The 18,299-nt window shown below is 38.3% G+C and overlaps 1 protein-coding gene across 3 annotated transcripts in view; it reads right to left on the bottom strand.

The window, feature by feature from the left end:
* Positions 1-18,299, bottom strand: part of DOCK2 (dedicator of cytokinesis 2) — a 493,769-nt gene that overhangs the window by 349,856 nt on the left and 125,614 nt on the right. For all 3 annotated transcript variants that reach the window (XM_038413725.2, XM_043491018.1, XM_043491017.1), the window contains exon 23: positions 766-874. In XM_038413725.2, the coding sequence (XP_038269653.1) occupies positions 766-874 (109 nt within the window). The remainder of the gene's footprint in view (positions 1-765; positions 875-18,299) is intronic.

The following is an 18,299-nucleotide window of genomic DNA, read 5'->3' as shown; positions in this document are numbered from 1 at the left end:
TCACCTTCTTCCCACAGCCATCAGTGGTCTCAGCTCCCAAACATGCCCTAAGCAGGTATGAAGCCCAGAGCAACATAATGTCTTTAAACTTGGATGTTAGTGAAGACAGCTTGTAGCTGAGTGTAACGATTTTAATATACTGTAATTCGTGATAATGTAATGATATATTTCATTACTATTTTAATAATAATTACATTGTTAAGATGCCAATGATAGACACACATTCAATAACAGAATAAGAAAGAAGTGTGTAAATATGCTGAAAATTGCCAGTTTTGGGGGGAGGCTGAGCCCCCCCAACACAGACACCTTGACTTCAAGGTGGGAGGGGCAGAAAGGAGTGAGCAGTGGGAAGGAGATGCTCAGGGGAGAAGACCTAAGGGGAGGGGCAGAGCAGGGGCAGGCAGAGGTGGAGTGGGGCAGAGTGGGGCCAGGGCCTTGGGGAAGGGAGTGGAACTGGGATGGGTCATTCACCAGCAAAACCAAAAGTCAGCACCTATCGGCCTACCTCTTATAGGATCCTTGAAAAATCCCAGCATCTGGGTTTTAGTTATTTAACCAGCTACCTTTTTAAAAGGTATACAAACCATGCGCCTTCCTCTAAACTTGTTAACCTTTGGCTTCAAACTAATTAAACAAACTGTCCATCTGTGCTCTGCCAGTTAAGGAATAGATATGTAATGGGTAAAGAATAAATAATCTAAATGCATCACCACCACTACACCGTCAATAAACAATACATATTGTTGTTTCTGAAGTACCAACCTGCAACAAAATGGTAGTTTTATACTGGCTTTTCATAAGGTTGTTGATGGATTCAAAGAGTCTCCTCATAGATTCCTCAAATTCTGTCTGTTCTTTTCCTTCATATAACCTGTATAAAGATAAATCCATGTTATAGCTTAAGCAGCAGAAACTGCCATACCCATAACTGTTCCCAGTCCAATGTTAATTGAAAATTAAAATATAGAAGGTGACACAATACTAGGTCCACAGATATTTCACCTACTGTATGTACCCAATGTCCATTGTACTGAGGAGAGATTTTCAGCTTCACAACATAATAAAGTTTTCTAATTTTTTCTTGTAAAAGGCTAAAGGGATAAAACTTTCTGGTGCTGAAGACATAAATAATCTCACCACACTAGTGGGTTTGCGAACAAACAGTTGTAATTTTACTTTAAAAGTGACTCAAATGACAAGAAGATTTGCAATATATTTTTCCTTTCAATTTATCTTCGATGGAAGAAGATTGTAGCAGGTTGGAGGTTGCATTTTCAAGCATTAATACTGCACTGGTGAATTACTACAGTTGCATCTTTTCCAAGTGCTATGGATTCTCCATGTTGGTCTTCAGTTAGGTTGGTGGTATTTAACGCCATATGTAAACTACACCTATAAATGATTTTTCTCACAGTTTGGTACCTTACAAGACCCACCTATACCATCCAATAGAAAAGTAATCAAACAGTGCCCACTAATCAGAATTCAAGACCATTATTTGTTAGCCATTGTCATACATTTTGAAGACAACAACTTAATAGAAAATGTGTATGAAAGTGTGGTGTGCTTTTCTTTTGAAGTTGTTTTTCTAGGCTAAGTTTTTCTCTGACCAAACAGCATGACAGATTCATTCCACAAAGGCCTCAGTACAGCCTGTTTGGTAGTAATAACCAAAGATTTGAGTTTTAAATTGTCCAAATGCCCAGATATTTCCCCAGAGCTAATTATATTTACTCAGACGTCTTACAGATAACAATCTGGAATCCATTTTGATGATCAATAAATCCTAATTTTGGCATGGGCTGAAAATTCTGCCCAAAATGTCCTTTCCCATTCATAATGATGCTTCTGTTTTCAGCTCTACTCAAACCTAGGGAACATGATGATGTACAAGATCATTTACAAAAAGGCAACTGAACTCCTTGAGCCTCCACAAATGGTCAAGCAGGTTTTTCAATCTATTTCTGATGCTTTGCCCAGTAAATTGGGACACAGGGCCAAAAATGCATTAGCTATATGATGTTCTCGCTCAAGATAGATATAACATTACAACATAGATTTAGAACATGGATGTAACATAGTTTGGTCATGTCCATGCTGGCCTACAAGGGCATTTTACCACCTGTTTTGTCCCAACCAAATCTAAATCATGGGGTTAAAACATGACTGAAAGGCCTGCCTAGAAGGTACTATAGTTTCAGCTAAATTTCCAATCAGCACTAATTTTATAGACTGTAAAACCAGTAAACCCAATCTTCATAGTAACCAACTCGCTATCTAAAAACCCAAACTAGTAGTAGTATTGGGACAATACAGCAATCACTAGGTAAAATGGCATAAGACTGTTTTCAGTCACTCATAACTACCATCCAAAATAATTTAACTGGGGAACTGAAATTTTCCAGGTTTGAATTCTGTCCAAAACTGGCTTTTTTGTGAAATTTGATCAAAGCCAATCAGCAACGATTTTGTATAAAATCTAAACTTTCTCTTCACAAATAGATTAATTGAAAAACAACAGATTAAGGGATTAAGTCCCTAGCCTAAACAGCACACAGTCTCAAAAAGCTAAAACAAGCAAATTTACACAAATAAGATTATCAGGAAATGAAATCAACAGATAGCAGTACAAGCAGCACCTTTTTTTAAATGAAATTTCTTGAGGGGTATTTGGTCATTGAAATTTCATGGAAGAAATGTGAGTATAAAAAAAATCTAGCCAATACCTTCCGTAAAAACAGTTGTGTGTTGAATAGCTTACTTTCCCTTACATTTATAAGAAGATTATCAGGATTTAGCTGCTGCCCATCATCAGTGGAAGAAATCATGCTTCACTAGTGCTGATGCCAGTCAAATCAACAACCAAACTTCCACTAACTTTCATATCCATAGAAATCTTCCATTTTCAAATAATTTTTAATCAGATTTTGCTGTAATAAATCTAAATATATTTGTTGAACCGTGTTATAAGACATTATGCATCTGAAGTGTACTTCCACTTTTCACAAATCCATGTTCTAGTGACAACAGAAAATAATATTAAATCTCATGTCTAGGAAAATTGGATTGGAACCATGTTACTCTGATCCAAAACCACAGACTTCTATTATTTTTTCTACAAGAATTCTCGCATAGTTGACAGTAGTTCTGGGTCACTTATTCTGTGGGCTAACAAGTAGAAGACAACTCTCATCTAGAGCTGGATGAACATTTTATACTAAAACTTTTCTTCAGCAAAAAAAAAAAAAAAACACCAACAACAATAAAATAAAAAAAATGCAGTGACACCAAAACATTTCACAATTGCTTGTTAATGTCACCAAGTTTTCAGTAAAAAACAATTTGAAAAAAATCAAAATGTTTCATTTTGATATTTTCAGAAGTTTCTATTTTTGATTCAGAATGGACTGTTTTGAAGTTTTCTTTTATTTCTAAAAAATTAAAAACATAAAAAATTTTCATCTAAAATCAAACATTTAGTTTAATGGCTAACAGACCATTGCATTGGACACAAAATGAATTTTTTACTTTTTTGATTAACCAAAAATCTCATCATTCAGTTTAGCCCAAAAGGATTTTCATTATTATTTTGTTTTTAAGAATCTGTTATTCATTCAGCTCTAATCCCATCTTCACAATTGTTTATTCTTCTGGATTAGACTACTGCCTATTCAGCCCTAATGCACTAAATTTGGCCATATTTATGAGGTCTTGTGAGGTAGTTATTGAAGTATCTATATGCCATACATTAAGAAAAATTGAGGGATAGTTAGGCCAGGATTTTCAAAGACATATAAAGAAGCTAGGCAACCAACCCGCAATGAATTTCTTTGAGTTTTAGGTGTTTAACCATTAGAGTTCTTTAAAAATGCTAGCCTACATGACTTTCCTTCAGACACAGTGGAATGAATCAAGAAATCCAGACAACAGTACCAAAGCTGTGTATATATGAACAAGCCTCAAAACATAATTGAGGTTGCTATTGGCAGTCTTGAAGTGCCTCATGATTTAAAGCATTACATCTTTAGGAAGGTGAAATAATCAGCAGATCATGAAGCTTTTATTTTCACAGTCAACATTCTGCTATCCATGCAAATAATAATGTTGCTTACATGTATTATATTAAAAGCACTGGTAGTAAAGCAGCACACAGTTTTAATAGCCCCCATATGGTTTATTTAATAACATACTGGAACCTTTTATGTATGAGTAACAAACATTTAAAATTAAAGTATAGAGTTCAAGATCAAAAGAATTCTGCTAAGCTATCTGAGGAAATCTAATGGAAAGAAGTTCAGTCTTACAACAATTCACACTGGTAGCAGAAATGGATTCTTCAAGGAAAAAAATATTTGCAATAATCACAGCATGAGCAGCATAGCCACATCAACAGAGACTGAGCAGCAATATGAACATCTATGTGCAGAAAATTATTTGCTAGGAAAGCCTGCAACAACTTCCACTTATGTTCATCTAAGTGTTAGCCATATTGTACAGCAAGGGGGGAGATTTTGCTAGATAACAAGAGAATAGTTTGTATTTAATTATTGGCACCAGACTAGTTTACCCCATTTGTTTTTGGAAACAAGCTTCTCTCTATGCAGCTGTCTTCATTGAACAACATTCAATCAAATCACAAGAATGACCAATAAGCTAAGCTAGACCACTTAACAGCTGCTGTTTTTTAGGCTGTTCAGGCCATTTTTAATTGTGCATTCAAGATATTTTATTCTACATTGTTCTCTCTTTAACCCAGGAGATTTGACCGTCACCCCCATGATTTGCCCTAATGCAGTCAACTTGGCAATGATGAGTCAAGGTTAAGTCTCAAATTTCAATCACTGTAAAATTATCTATAATGCTACTAAACAAATTGCCCATCAGCTAGCTTTCTGAATAGCCCTGTATTCAGAGAGGTCACTAAGCCAGGTAAGTTCTCTCAAGGCACTTTACAAATATACGTGAAGTAAGGCTCAGAGCACAATTGATTAAAAAGGCAAATGCAGGAAGTGCGATTAAAATCTTAATATTTACTGTCCAAAGTAGACATTATCATAGCCAGGGCTGGCTCTAGATATTTTGCCGCCCCAAGCAAAAAATTTGCCACCACAAATTTGAGCGCAACTGCCCAAGCAAAAAAAAAAAAAAATCCCAGAAAAAATGGCTGGAATTGTGCCACCCCAAGCACGTGCTTGCTTTGCTGGTGCCTAAAGCCGGCCCTAATCACAACCCTTTCAGGATTCCCTATTTTAATTACACAGAATCCAAAAATATTGTGCTTCCTTTTCAGTTTCAATCATTCATCTGCAAATGGACCATAAACTTGGCAAATGTAGATACCTACATAACATCCACCCCATGTATTACTAACTCTAGATACAAGAATGGCCTGGGAGCCTTTCTGAAAACTTTTTTTTTATGACCAGGAATACTAAATAGACCACTGCTCTGCCTACAGATCAAAACGTTTGTCTACATCAATGCTGGATTCTTAGAGTGAACGTAAAATGGGCACATCATAAAGCCACAACGCAGTTTGCTATGACTGGCAGCCACGTTCTAGGATTAGAACTTGAATAGTAGGGCAGAACTTGAGGTGCATGAATTGGAGAAGTTATTTAAGGAACTTAAATGATGCCTGCCTCTCCTATATTTATATAAAGCCATAATTACAAATATTTTAAAACTAAGTTGACTGCATTTATTTCAACTCTTGGAAGTTGTTCTTTTCCTTTGTGGGCTAGATTGCAAGAGTACACCATGGCCCACGGTTAACTAGATGAGGGAAAAAAGGGATGAGCCTAATGGAGGAAGAACAGATTTACGGCCATGTGCCTTCTTAAAACAACTTGGCGAAAACCCAATTGTGACTAGTAAATTTGAGCCATAAATAAAGCAGAAAAACCTTTGAAGGGGGAGAAATAGTACTTAAAGACAAGATAAAGCTGAAGAGAGATTTTTGGCATCACAATCCTCAGACGATAAATTGGGAGTCCAAGTGCCAGATTCTCCACTGAGATTGGACCCATTTGCATTGGACAATTGTCATGATTTTTTTCATACTAAATTGAAACATTATAACCTGACCTACTGCCCTCACCCCATTGGCTCCCAGATCTGCTATGCAAAAGGCAAAAAAAAACCCCATCCTGCTTAGCCAATCTGGCTGTGAGGGGAAAATTCCTTCCCAGCCCTCAAAGAGAAGGGCTGAGTAGCATAATGCACACAGTGGGCCATGAGAAAACCGGTTGTTTTGCAAATTTCCAGGGTGGGTAGATGCTGCCAACACAATCCAAGTAAGAGAGGGATTTTCTGGGACAACATAGGATATAAATACCCCACTACCACAACTCTTCCAGCCAGCCGGAAGGGCAGTCCCCTCCCCCTGACCTGCTTCCTGCTCTTCTCCCCTAACCTGCTCCATCCCTGTAAAGAACATAAGAATGGCCAAAAGAGTCAGACGGAAGGTCTGTCTAGCCCAGTATCCTGTCTTCTGATGTGGCCAATGCCAGGTACCCCAGAAGGAATGAACAATGAACAATCATAAAGTGATCCTTTTCCTGTTGCTCATTCCCAGCTTCTGGCAAAACTTCCCTCCTTCCTCTCTATGACCCTTTGAGGAGGAAGTCAGGTCACCTTTAAAGGTGGAGGGAACCTTTTCCTCCAGAAAGCCAAACAAAGACTCAGCCCATAGATGCTGTGGTAAGCATAACCTAGTCAAACCAATGAACCAAACTCATACCTGATATAATTCCATTAGCTGAGATATTTCAAGGAGCTTAAGGAAGTTAAGTAGCCATTCCCATTAAATTTTCAAAATCAACATTCAAAAATCCTACCCATTGACTTAAAGTATAGTAACCCCAGCAAATTTTTGGTCTAAGCATCGCATATTCACTGCTTAGGTGCCAAAGCTTGGTGTGACCATAAGAGGCCCTCAGTACTCAATGGCAGAGGGCCCACTATACTATAACTCATATCAGGCCTGACACACAGAAAGACACATATCCTGGCCATGATATTTGGGCTATAGAGAAGAGAAAGAGACATCCCATATGAGCTTGAGACTGAGTAAATTAATAGCTTTCAAAATGAGTCACAAAGGCTTTCAAGATGGACAATTTTTCAATCTTTCTTGCTCCTATACCGTATTTTACATCGACGTTCACAGCCTTAGCTAGCTATTCTTTTCCTAATACTTAGTACACTATGTTTAATATTCAAATTCACCTTTCTTACATTATTGCCCCTTGATTCACAAATGTCACCCACCTGTCAAATTTCAGGTGCCTCTTTCAAAGCATGGGGGAACGAGAATTTCTCAAAAAGATCAACAGAATTTAACATGGCTAAAATATATTTTGTTATTGGAAATGGCTGAACCGTTTTGGCTGAAATTTTCCTCAAAAAAGTTCAACCCGAGGCAGATATCCGGCATGGAAAATTTCAGCCCAAAAGATTAGTTTGCCAAAGTTACAAGCAACTGAAAACAAATTCTTATAAGAGAAAGTGTCAGGCATCTTTAACAGTGGGTGTTGCCAGATCCTACACTGCTTATAAAAAAGAAGAGAAAGTAGATCATGAGAGGGGAAGAAAAAAGAGGTAGGGGAAACAAAATGACATTACGTCAATCTCAGGCCAATTGGTTAGATATGCTGATCTCAGATCAAATATGGAATAATATTTTGAAAGTCTACATTTTGGCATTTTCCCTGATTTGTGTCATCTACTAAGAGTGAAATTCTGCATTTAAATTGCCTTTGATAGTACATCAGATAGATTTGTTTTGCCAGTGTCTCAGGATGATCTTTCTGGCAGAAATCAAAACCTTTCGTAGCGATAATAAAAGGTGGGCCATTTCCAGCAGTTGACAAGAAAATCCGAGGAACAGCGTGGGGGGGGGGGATAAACAAGGGGAAATAGTTTTACTTTGTGTAATGACCCATCCACTCCCAGTCTTTATTCAAGCCTGAATTAATTGTATCCAGTTTGCAAATTAATTCCAATTCAGCAGACTCTCGGTAGAGTCTGTTTTTTAAGTTTTTTTTGTTGAAGAATTGCAGCTTTTAGGTCTATAATCGAGTGACCAAAGAGATTGAAGTGTTCTCCAACTGGTTTTTGAACGTTATAATTCTTGACATTGGATTTGTGTCCATTTATTCTTTTACGTAGACTGTCCAGTTTGACCAATGTACATGGCAGAGGGGCATTGCTAGCACATGATGGCATATATTACATTGGTAGATGTGCAGGTGAACGAGCCTCTGATAGTGTGGCTGATGCGATTAGGCCCTATGATGGCGTCCCCTGAATAGATATGTGGACACAGTTGGCAACGGGCTTTGTTGCAAGGATAGGTTCCTGGGTTAGTGGTTCTGTTGTGTGGTGTGTGGTTGCTGGAGAGTATTTGCTTCAGGTTTGGGGGCTGTCTGTAAGCAAGGACTGGCCTATCTCCCAAGATCTGTGAGAGAGATGAGTCATCCTTCAGGATAGGTTGTAGATCTTTGATGATGCGTTGGAGAGGTTTTAGTTGGGGGCTGAAGGTGATGGATAGTGGCGTTCTATTTTCTTTGTTGGTTTGCTCTGGCATTATCGGGGATACTGTTCCTGATGGCTTATAGTCCCTCTTTGTGTGGAATGTTGGTGTAGAGGGCTTCTACATCCATAGTGGCTAGGATGGTATTTTCAGGAAGATCACCAATGGATTGTAGTTTCCTCAGGAAGTCAGTAGTGGCTTGAAGACAGCTGGGAGTGCTGGTAGTGTAGGGCCTGAGGAGGGAGTCTACATAGCCAGATAATCCTGCCGTCAGGGTGCCAATGTCTCAGATGATGGGGCATCCAGGATTTCCAGGTTTATGGATCTTGGGTAGCAGATAGAATATGTACATGGAAGTCAGATGCTAAATGATCCTTAATTATAAAAATTTCCTAACACTGTTAAAATTACTAAACCTTTTTTTTGCCTTTTGGAAATATTACTGAGAACCTGTTGTCTTAAATTTGGCAGTTGCTTATGTTCACATTTGGCACTTGAGTTTTTCTGTGAAAAGTAGTTTGACTTAAGATTGAATGGTGATGGAGTTTTTGATCAGAAACCAGCACCCGTCAAAGTGAGTGCTTTCATGCCGAATATGATTTATGTTCATAGAGAACTTAAAACTTCACTGAACCAAATATGTTATAACAAATATAAATGTAACTGTTTTGATGCCTAAACTGAAGTCTGAGGTCATGTCCAGCATGCCAATGGTGATGTTACACCGTAGGCCGACAGTTGTCAAATACTAAACATATGTTTACGCTTACCAGGGATCAACGCTGCAGTGATCAATGCACCAGGGGTCAATTTAGCGGGTGTAGTGAAGACCCGCTAAATTAACCGCAGATCGCTCTCCCGTCGACTCTGGTACTTCACCAGAAGAAGCAGCATAAGGTAAGTCAACAGAAGAGTCTCCCATCGACCCAGTGTGGTGTAGACACTGCAGTAAGTCAATCTAAGCTACATTGACTCCAGCTACATTATTCATGTAGCTTGAGTTGAGTAACTTAGCTCGACTTACCCCTGTATTGTAGATAAAGCCTAAGTAAGGGGCACCAGTTAGACAGACACACTCAGAAGTGGTTGCTGGAGCCCTAAGCATAAGTAATAGCATGAACCAAAGGCTGTGAACCAGAGTAGACCTGGCTTTGGCAGAATAGCTAATGAAGCAAGCATGTTCCTGACTGGAGAGGACAGTACCAAAACACACAGATCTCTCAAGTAACTAACTATGTAAACACATTGTTGAGAGATGGTACAAGAGCACATAACCCCTCATAAGATAAGGATGGGATTATAGGATAATGGATGAGGATGTTTTGTTCTAACCAGCAGGCACAAGGATGAGGATACTCACTAACAACATCTGGAGTATAATACATAACATGTTTGTATCAATGTATAGAAGGAGAATTCTATGAGGGGCATCTTTGTACTCACAGAGGAGACAACATACTGGTGTACAAGTGACCTGATACCATTGTTGTAGGCATACATACGTTAGTGTACCCATAACCATTGAGCCAGGGTGCTAGTACCGTGCTTGTCAATAAACCTGACTGAGTGCCTTTACCTCTGAACTGAGCCTGTGGTCTTTATGAATAACTTCAAGGTCTGCTGAATAGGTAAACTGCATTTGATGCTAGTAAAGCTGAAATCGGACCTCCAAGAACAGTAACCCTGGTGGCAATAACAATTTAGCAGCCTTAACACCTCTCTGCAGCACTAACACCAGGTGGCAGGGGGATTACGAGGGGGATACAGGGAAACTGGGAATTAGCATGTGGGAAAGAGACTAGGAATTGGGGGCAGTGAGGTTGGAGGAAGGAGTGAAGATAGGTCAGATCAGGATCCAAAGCAAGAGGGGGCAGGGAGCAGGCAGATTCTGTGCCCACAAACTCATTCTCCCCTCCGCCCCCCATCCCTGGGAACTGGAATAGAACCCAAGATACCGAAGTCCCACCATTCCCCTATTTTGAGCAAATATTGTGAAACCCAGTGGCAAGGAGTCCAATCCCCCTCTAGTGCTGATCTATGATTGCTATTAGCTCTAATGGCAGAGGTTTGCACAGACTACCTTAATTCTGGCATTTTCTGACTTTTTGAAATGCTTGACTTTGCAGCTTGAATATTCTTTTAACTTTGAGTGTATGATAGAAAAAATTTTATTATAACTATATGTCTGTTACCTAGCCCAACACATCACATCTCCAAATTTTAGGTATTTATATTTTCTACTCAAAAAAATAAAACAAAACAATAACAAAAAACCCTGTGCAATGCAAATTATCCAGATGTCTCGGTCAATATCCAAAGCCATCAATAACTGATGATTCAGGTAAGATGCAGCCCTCCATACCTCAAAGCATGTTCTGTTTTTACAAAGGCGAATGGCAGAGCTGTGGAAAGGCAAGCTTGGAAGCATAAAGAAATTAACCAATTTAGTTGAAATGCTCCAGCACTGAGCCTCTACATTTAATAGCGTTAGCTAGGTGAATTTACCTGCATGGCTCCAAATCCCTCTCACTTTCATTGGATACTCCCAAATGTAATTCCTAACCATGTCCCCCAGCTTTCTACTCTCCCTATTATCCAAACATCTCTTTTCTCAAAACACCCATGTCCAGCATTAGCTGAGATATTAAACTCCTTCAGGTAACAGAGTTAAGGACAATGGAAGTTTCTCATGAGAAGGAATACATATACATACATACATACACACACACACACATATACATACATACACACACACACACACACACACATATATATACATACATACACACAGACACACACAAGTATTTTAATCTTTGTTCTTTACTAAGAAATCCCAATGGAAAAAAAAGTCTGTACCAACTGACAAATCAATATAAAGGACAGCAAACCAGTTTCTATCCCTGCATAATGCTAGTTTTTAAAAGATAATTTGGTGCTGAAGTAGTATTAGTAAATGATGCACTCAACCAGACCAAAAACTTGGGATTGTCACATCTGAAAAATTAATGCAGATCTGAATGCAAGACTGAGCACTTATGGCTATTAAAGATCTTGTGACATTCTCTGTAGAAATAAAGGGTATTAAACCTGGTATTGCTGCTAGATTCACACTCACTCAGTTGCAGTCTAACAAACATTTTTCAGTTTCAGGTGGCTACCAGTGAATGTTTTCAGTTTTTATAACAAATTAATGTGAAGAGCACATCTGCTCCCCTCTTTTCCCCCAGGGGCTGTAATTCAGTGACAGGTGAAGTGATCCATATACATCCCTCCCTCATCTACTCCACAGGTTTCTTGCAACGTTTAGTTTTCGGAAAACATTTTACGATTCCCAGGTGCTAGACATAAAAATTATTGTAGTTACTATTCAACAGTTAAGCAAAATGGTTCAAGTCATTTTATGAAGGGTGAATAAAATACTGTGATTTTAAGTAGAGTGAGGCTGTGGAATTTCCCTGCACCAGAACTGATGCTGGCAGCAAAGAAAGAAGCCAAGGTAGACAGCTAGAAAATAGCACAAGACAGACTGTAGAGACTATGTGAAGTTCTACACTGCACTGTGTGGAGAGATCCAGGGCAGCCAGCTATTTTAGGCCCCACAAAAAATAAACTGAAGTTTTTGTTTGCTTTATGTGGAGGAGTTCTTTATTTAATCTCTACTGACCTATGAAGCGACTGTCACAGACACCTGAATTAGGGACATGAGCTGAAAAATGAGAGTAGGAGAGTGTTACTTATATATCCAAGAAAACAACAAGGAGTCCAGTGGCACCTTAAAGACTAACATTTATTTGGGCACAAGCTTTCATGGGTAAAAAACCACTTCTTCACCAGACTCATTGGTGTTTTGTGGATACAGACTAACACGACTACCCCCGATAATATAATAACTTAGATATCTAAGTATCTCAAACAAACTAACAGTAGGGTGAAAATTGCCATACAATTTCTGCATGCAAGATTACAGTTTAATTTGTAGTCCGATAGGAGGTTACTTTTCAGCAAGATGGTTGTCATTAACAATGCGCTTAGAAATGCCAAATGCAACTGAAAACTTTTTATCTGTGATGTTATCAGGGGAGCACCACCTAGTTAATATTCTCCAACTGCACCATCAGCCATAGGCAACAGTCAGAGGTTCATCAACAACAGGCAACTGCTCTAATTATTCCTTTTTGCTTGGATACTTATAGGTGAATGTATATACCAGATTGCACCCACAATGGAGATTTCCAGCTAATGAAGGTTTGCAAAGTGTCCTCACTGGAGTAGATGACTGTCAGAAAACAGTCCCTCAATCACAAATACTTGGACAGGTGTCTCCTGTTACTAAGTACTCCAAGACTGGCCCCATATTGCAGTGCTCTCACAACACTGTATTCCTTACTAGCGGGACAACACTATATTTTCATGTGTACAATTTATATCACTTGACCTAGTCACTACACTACATTACATGAACTTGTGATCATAATTGAGATTTGTATTGTATTGTTCCCTACAATAAAATTGAAGGTTTTTTTAATCAAAAATAAATTTTAGTTTACAAGCAGATGCCTCCAAATATTTAAATTTTCTGAAGATCGCAATGAACAAAAATAAAAGCATCTTTTTTTCCAGATACATTTTGGTACCAGCACGAGACACTCCATTTGACTGGAGTTCTGCAACACCAAGTCATTCTGACAACAGAGATCCTCCTCTTGTCCTGATGTTGGAGGTGATGGTTGGACTGACATCAAGTTCCTGCCTGCAGTACTTTTGCTGCCAGAGGGAAAATTCAGGTCATTTTGTAAACTGCAGCATAAATGCACAAAACTTCAGAGTTCTACATAATTTGTACCACTGTGTTTAAGGCCACATCCACAATTTCTGAATAAAGAAGGTGTTGCAACATGAGAATATTTCCACATATTTCACTAAGAAATTGAGCAAAATTAAACTAAATTATGGAGTCATAAAGCCTTGATTACACTTGGGATTAGTTCCATTCAGTCATCCGCAGCCAGCAACTGAATAAGTTGCACTCTTGCAAACTGGACAAGAGAAGCCATAATTTTTCCTTGTGTATCTTTCCCTTGTTTCAAGGCATTATCAATGCAATGCTTAATCAATGCAAATCACAGGTTCCACTGATAGCTGGAATTGGGGCAAATCCGCAATGTAGAACAAGCCTCTATTCTCCCAATAAGATCTGTTAACATTTAGCAGTCATCTATCAGAACTGAAACTGTCTTGACTACTTCATTTCAGTCCGTGCACTTTTTAAACAAATCAACACTACCTGCACAAGACAGAGGAAAATCTGACAAAAAGGATGATTTCTTCTTTAAAAAAAAAAAAAAGCAAAAGCAAGAATATGGATAGATTCAGTATGTGGTAGATATAGACAAATCCTTAAAGAACAGTTGACAGTTAAGCTTCAATAGGTCTTCAGAAATGTATCAAAAAAAAAAAAAGACTAGTTTCATCAACACAAGGTAATGAAAAATGAAGTGAGGTACAATAGGAAAATCTGAATAAAAGAAAGCAGGCAAGGAAATACCTCATGCATGGAAAAAAAGTTGGGGAATTTTAAAAGGGAAGACCAGACAAATCCCAAAATAGGAAATATTTAGGTGTACAGGTGCTGAACCTCTAAAAACTGAAATATAACAAATGAGTAGACCTTCCGAGCCCTGGAATATAGAGAGATGATCAAATCTCAAACTGATAGGAAAAGTGCACTCACTGAAAGTCAAACTACAGAAAATGGAATTAGAAATTATGATAGTTATTTCTGCTATGACTTATCAAGCAGTAATCATGACTGAAGAGAAAACCAACAGTATCTTTAGTTAATGGAAAAGTATCATATTTGAGGCCAATAACTCTCTGCTAAACCCAGAATGCCAATAAATTTGTCAATAAGTCTACTCAAAGTCAGGTGTTACTTCCCAAAGACCCGACATTTAGAGGTGTATTTGCAGCCAAGCCGATTCTGACTTTTATGGATGCAATTTGTGCCTAAGAACATGCCACCACAACTTTTTCAATGAACGAACAGGTACTATCAAGTCCTCAGATTTATGACTACAATTCAGTTGTGGGCTTTCAAGGCATTTAACAAACTGGGATCTACCTTTTTGAAAGCATGAACCCTTAGGAAGGGGATAGCTATTAGGACAATCTGCTCATATGTTTCAGTAATTATTCTATTCACTGGTTTCAGAGTAGCAGCCGTGTTAGTCTGTATTCGCAAAAAGAAAAGGAGTACTTGTGGCACCTTAGAGACTAACAAATTTATTAGAGCATAAGCTTTCGTGAGCTACAGCTCACTTCTATTCACTGTATGTTACCCAAGAAAGTATTGAAAGCAGACACAAGAAAGAAAAAAACAAAGAAAAGGAGTGTAGTTGTGAAACAGGCTTATAAATACACTGAAAATAAGAGTTCTATAGTAGAATCTGAAAACAAAGCTATTTGGAGGTGTGTGCATAAAAAAAAGATGACAGTACACAAAATATGAAGGAAGAGACATCGAAAACATTCCTTTTACTTTTTAAAAATATCCAAGTTTAAATAATATACGAGTATAAATTAGGTAACAAGAAACAGGCAAAAAACTCAACTGGAACCCTAATTTATCAATCTATTATAATACATCTGATTCTAACATTTACTACCTACAGGAAAAACGATTTAGGCAAATTTTACCAAAACGATCAAATTGCATAATTCTGCACTTAAGTCTTCCTGTTACTGTGATGATCCATTTCATACTCTTTAGATTTAACTAGCTATTGAGTGTCTGAAGTCTGCACTCAGTGAATGAAAAAGGGCCAGCAAAATCACAAGTGCATCAGAGTCTGCTTCCCAGTGGTTAAAGTCTAGTCTCTGAAAAGGAGCAAGACAGAATCAGCCTTCAGAGAAACGGGGCAGAGGTCTGTGATCATGATCAAGGTACTTTTTCTGTGACAGCAAATTTTGCAGGCACAACATCTCTAAATATGGAGCATCAAGTGGTGATGTTGCTGCAAAAATGTGTCACGCTGATTGGGTGGCACAATCCCATCACTCCAGAAAGTTATGCTTTAAAAAAAAAAAATACCTGATCGTGCCGAAGATCCTAACCTAATTGAATTCACTAAACAGAGGATCCCCTAAACCCTTGCAATTAAACTTCATAATTAGTCATTCATTTTACACAACAGTTTCTGAATTCCTTGAAGAAAGCCAAGCTCTAAAAATGGCCAAATTGCGGAGATCATTTTTAAATCTCAAATATCAGACTGGAGTTACTATTGACCTTCCAAGGACAAAGAACATCTTAACGCAGAACGAAGACTTTCCCTCTTCTCTAGCATCACTCCAGTAATACAGGCAAAGTGGCAAAAATTGCTCTGATTGCACAGAGATTGTAGAAGTCAGGACCAAGACCCTAGTATTGTACTTGTCAAAATGCTAGGAACAATTTGATAGAAGAATGTAAGATGCCAAATGTGCTTTAAAAAAAAAAGATGCCTTCACAAGGGTTTCAACTAAACCACACAGCCAGAAATTGTACTCCAATAGCATGGATTCATAGGAGGGTTGGCTGGATGAATGATTAAAAGACAAGCTCCTGGTGCTGAGCCTAATGGATAATACTGTTAATATGATAGCTGTACTAATACCTCTGTATGCAACTGTTATTTCAGCTCCCAAGACCTGGCTTCCTCAATGGGCTCACATTTCTTTAGTTTGGCTTTAAGTTTAGGCTTCAAAACATGGTAATACTCTACCAAAAATATAAGGCAGCAGAGGCTTCCTGGAAGTTTGCTCAGATTTGCCAAAGTATTTGCAAACTTTGGATAGCATGACCTTCATTATATCTTGATTCAGGTTTCAACAGGAAAATTTTGCAAAGCCCTAACAATTAGATCTACATAAACCTTGAAGTCTCCAACTAATGACAGCAACTTGGTACCAACTTGACCAACATTCAAATGCCCTCCCAATTAAATGCAGCTACATGTCACATATAGAGCAGTTTCTGCTCTGTGTGCAGGAGAAGTAGTAAGATATTCATGTTGGGTCTTGCTTGTCCTTGGATGAGAACCATGTACAAGTACAAGTAAGGGTGCTGGAATAATTTGCATAGTGGTGGTGTTGAGAGCCATTGAACCAAACTATATTCATTACAATTACCTTCCTTTTCTTCCATTTGTTTATAGCAGCTTTCATTTCCTGTCTAAACCATGTTGGGGGGTTTTTGTTTGTTTGTTTTTACCCAGTGTAGTCTTCTCTCTCATTTGGGAGTCTCTGGCCTTTTGAGCATCTAGTAAATATTCTTAACAATTTCCAATTTTTTATATTTTTATTCAGATTATTTCTCCCAACTAATTTGTCTGAACTACTTTTAAAGCACAATACATATATTATTGGTTTGGAGATCATTCTGCTTGCACACAACTATTATCTAGCCATGATCACTTGCACCTAGCTATCAGTAATTTTTAGGACTGTGATTAGTTCAACTTGTAGGTGGAGGTTAGATTCATGTTTACCAGAATGGTTTAGAATAGTGCCAGCAGTACAAACTATTAACAGCACTCACTGCATTAGTGATGTGCAGCAGCTGTCAAAAATCAAGTGGAGGAAAAATAATCTAGAAGGAAACCAATCGCCACCACAGAAGTCAAAAAACAGTATGTTCTAGTGAAATAAATATTACATCTCAGACATGCTGCCCTTTCCTGTCAGAAGGCACAGAACCTGGGCTTATATACTGACAAGGTCATATGCTTTTCTTTTCAATATTAAACTAAAGGCTTTTGCAAAGCTAGAGGCAGGCAAAAAGCTTTTAGATACTTCAAGGGACAATAAAACTAAGCAAACACTGATTGGCAGAGAAATATGCAAAAATGTTAATCTAGCTGAGAAGTGGGATAGAAGTGAAGCACTGAAACATAAACAGTTAAGGGCAGCAGCCTTTGAACAGTCAGAGCAATGTTTGACTGTGAGGTTTAAGCCAACTAAAGGAAAGAGGCTCCCATAGCCAAAATCTTAATGAAAGAAAAAGCTGAGTGATTACTAGGAAAACGTATACCTTGTTTTGTTATTTGGCATTTCCAGTGTCTAAGTTCAAACCACAGGGAAGTCATAATTCAATGTTGAAGCACTACCTAAAGTTTAAATCTTAAAAGATCGAAGAAGAAGGTGATTTGTTAGCAAGGTTGTTGTAGTTGTGTTGGTCCCAGGATATGAAAGAGACAAGGTGGGCAAGGTAATATCTTTTATTGGACCAACTTCTGTTGGTGGAAGAGACAAGCTACAGAAGTTGGTCCAATAAAAGATATTACCTCACCCACTTGGTTAGCAGAGCAAATTAACAAATCAGAACTGGTTCGTTTTGGATCCTACTCCCCAACCATAGGAAGTACTGGGTCTGAGAGTGAATGGAACAGCCACCAAAAGGTACAAATTAAAAAACTGACATTTGTTTTGTGCCCACACAACAAGGTCAACTAAGGACTCAAGATTTTCAGCACTGCTATGCAAAAACTCAATGCTTTAAGCAAATCAATATGGATGCCTTTCCTGTAAATTTAGCAAACAGCTGATTGATTTAAGAGAATCTTTGGGTTTTCTGCTAAACCTCTGAGATTTCAATAGGGTGGCACCAATGTAACTGAAATCAAAACTTGGGCCTCTCTCTGTGACTCGTTTGCCTGCCAAAGGGATAAAGCTCTCCCCAGGATGACTCAGCAGCCAACTCTAGAAATCATGTTTACATCTG

This window comes from Dermochelys coriacea, chromosome 8, assembly GCF_009764565.3.
Source record: "Dermochelys coriacea isolate rDerCor1 chromosome 8, rDerCor1.pri.v4, whole genome shotgun sequence".
In the NCBI taxonomy this organism is placed as follows: domain Eukaryota; kingdom Metazoa; phylum Chordata; order Testudines; family Dermochelyidae; genus Dermochelys; species Dermochelys coriacea.
The sequence above is the reverse complement of the archived record's forward strand: the minus strand, read 5'-3'. Positions and strand labels throughout refer to the sequence as shown.